This window comes from Sinocyclocheilus grahami, unplaced genomic scaffold (assembly GCF_001515645.1).
Source record: "Sinocyclocheilus grahami isolate Dianchi unplaced genomic scaffold, SAMN03320097.WGS_v1.1 scaffold112.1, whole genome shotgun sequence".
Lineage (NCBI taxonomy): Eukaryota > Metazoa > Chordata > Actinopteri > Cypriniformes > Cyprinidae > Sinocyclocheilus > Sinocyclocheilus grahami.
The window spans coordinates 1,624,530-1,627,024 of record NW_015505291.1 but is presented as its reverse complement, the minus strand read 5'-3'; the positions used below and the strand labels follow the sequence as shown (position 1 = coordinate 1,627,024).

The 2,495-nt window shown below is 53.9% G+C and overlaps 1 protein-coding gene across 1 annotated transcript in view; it reads right to left on the bottom strand.

Moving 5' to 3' along the window:
• Positions 1-2,194: 2,194 nt before the first annotated feature.
• Positions 2,195-2,495, bottom strand: part of LOC107589135 (ectonucleotide pyrophosphatase/phosphodiesterase family member 6-like) — a 21,141-nt gene continuing 20,840 nt past the window's right edge. Inside the window, exon 7 of the mRNA XM_016277487.1 lies at positions 2,195-2,240. Coding sequence (XP_016132973.1) covers positions 2,195-2,240 — 46 coding nt within the window. The remainder of the gene's footprint in view (positions 2,241-2,495) is intronic.

Genomic DNA, 2,495 nt, shown 5'->3' with positions numbered 1-2,495 from the left:
GAGGTTCGGACCAAAACCCTCCTGACTTTCTCCCAGGTGCAGCGGCAGCGCTGAACGAAAGCCAGGGCGGACAGAACCGCAGCATCGGGTTCCTGTGATGGAAACAGAGGCGGTTTATATCCCACAGAACATTCAAAAGGGAACATACCGAAGCCACCACTGGAAGGGAGTTACGCGCGTATTCTATCCAGGAGAGCTGTTGGCACCAGGAATTCGGATTGTTGGATGCCAGACAGTGGAGCATTCTTTCGAGATCCTGGTTGGCCCGCTCGCACTGCCCATTGGTCTGAGGATGGAAACCGGAAGACAGACTTGCAGAGGCCCCGATCTGTCTACAAAATTCTTTCCAAAACCGGGAGGTGGGCGGAGGGCAATTTGGGCAGGGGAATGAAATGAACCGCCTTGGAAAAGCGATCCACCACAGTGAGAATCACAGTGTTACCCTTCGATGGGGGAAGGCCAGAGACAAAATCAAGGGCGATATGTTACCATGGACTGGGAAGGGACAGGAAGAGGGTGAAGCAGACCATCGGGAGGGCGATTCACTGGCTTACATTGGGCGCATGTGGGGCAGGCCAACACAAACTGTCTGACATCTGCGGCCAGTGTGGGCCACCAGAAGCATTGACGGATGGCAAACAACATTCTCCGAATCCCTGGATGGCAGACCAGTCTGGACGCATGACCCCACTGAAGGACTTCAGGGTGCAGCACAGCCGGCACCGGCAACCTGCCCGCCGGGCACTTCCCTGGCACTTGCACCCCTCGACCGGCCTCCTCTACTCACCGCTCGATACCCCAAGAAAGAGCCCCGACCACCACCCCTTCAGGAAGGATGGCTTCGGCCGCAAGCTCCCCCTCCGGAGCCCCGAACAGGCGTGAGAGAGTGTCGGGCTTGATGTTCTTGGACCCTGGCCGGTACGAGAGGGTGAAACTGAATCGGCCAAAGAAAAGCGCCCAGCGGGCCTGACGCGAGCTCAGCCTCTTGGCCGAACGGATATATTCAAGATTCTTGTGATCCGTCCAGACCAAGAAGGGCTGTGCTGACCCCTCCAACCAGTGACGCCACTCCCCCAAGGCCAATCTCACCGCCAACAGTTCTCTATTGCCAATGTCATAGTTACGTTCTGCAGGGCTGAGAGGGCGAGAGAAGAACGCACACGGGTGCACCTTCCCGTCGCGGAGGGATCGCTGAGACAGAACTGCGCCAACCCCGACGTACGATGTGTCAACCTCGACAATGAACTGGGACTCAGGATCTGGAACCAACAGAACAGGTGCAGAGACAAAACGGGACTTTAAAGTGTCAAAGGCTACCTGAGCATCCTGGTACCACCTGAAGGACACCTTGGTGGAGGTTAATGCCGTTAGCGGAGCAGCGATCTGACCGAAATTCCTGATGTATCGCCGATATAAGTTGGCAAAACCCAGGAACCGCTGCAGGGCCTTACGGGAGTCGGGGACTGACCACTTGGCGACAGCCTCTATCTTAGCAGGGTCTGGTTTAATCCCCCTGGTAGAGATGATATGGCCAAGGAATGTAACAGACTCGGCGTGGAATTTGCACTTCTCCGCCTTGACGAACAACTGGTTCTCTAATAGGCGCTGGAGGACCCGTCTAACGTGCTGAGTGTGTAAGTGGAGAGAAGGGGAGAAAATCAGAATATCATCCAAATACACAAAGACGAACTGATTAATCATGTCACCCAGAACGCTATTGATGAGACCCTGAAAAACGGCCGGAGCATTGGTCAGACCAAACGGAAGAACCCGATACTCGTAGTGTCCCGAGGGGGTGTTGAATGCCGTCTTCCACTCATCCCCCTCCCGAATGCGCACCAGATGGTAGGCGTTGCGGAGGTCTAATTTGGTGAAGACCCGAGCTCCCTGCAATAATTCAAAAAACAAAAGACATTAGAGGTAGGGGGTACCTGTTCTTTACAGTAATGTCATTCAAACCTCTGTAAACAATACAAGGGCGTAGGGCGCAGTCTTTCTTCTGAATGAAGAAAAGGCGGGAGAGGAGGAATGACGAATGAGCCCAGCCTGAAGTGACTCACGTATATACCCGTCCATGGCCTCTCTTTCAGGACCGGAAAGGGAATATAAACGACCCTTAGGCGGAGAAGTGCCCGGGAGAAGGTCTATGGCACAGTCGTAGGGGCGATGCGGAGGTAGAGAGGTGGCTCGGGACTTACTGAAAACCGCACAAAGATCGCAGTACAGTCAGCGGGATCCACCTGAGAAACACAAGACACAGAGACAGCTGGAAAAGCAGCACCCAAACATGACACATGACAAGACTGACTCCAGGTTAAAATAGAATTATTGACCCAATCAATCTGTGGGTTGTGTTTCAGCAACCAAGGATGTCCTAAAATTAACGGGGCCTTAGGGGAGTCAATAATCAACAGTTCGATCTGCTCACAGTGGTTACCAGAGAGGGAAAGGCTTACACAAGGGGTGACGTGAGTGATGGTAGTGAGGGGATTGCC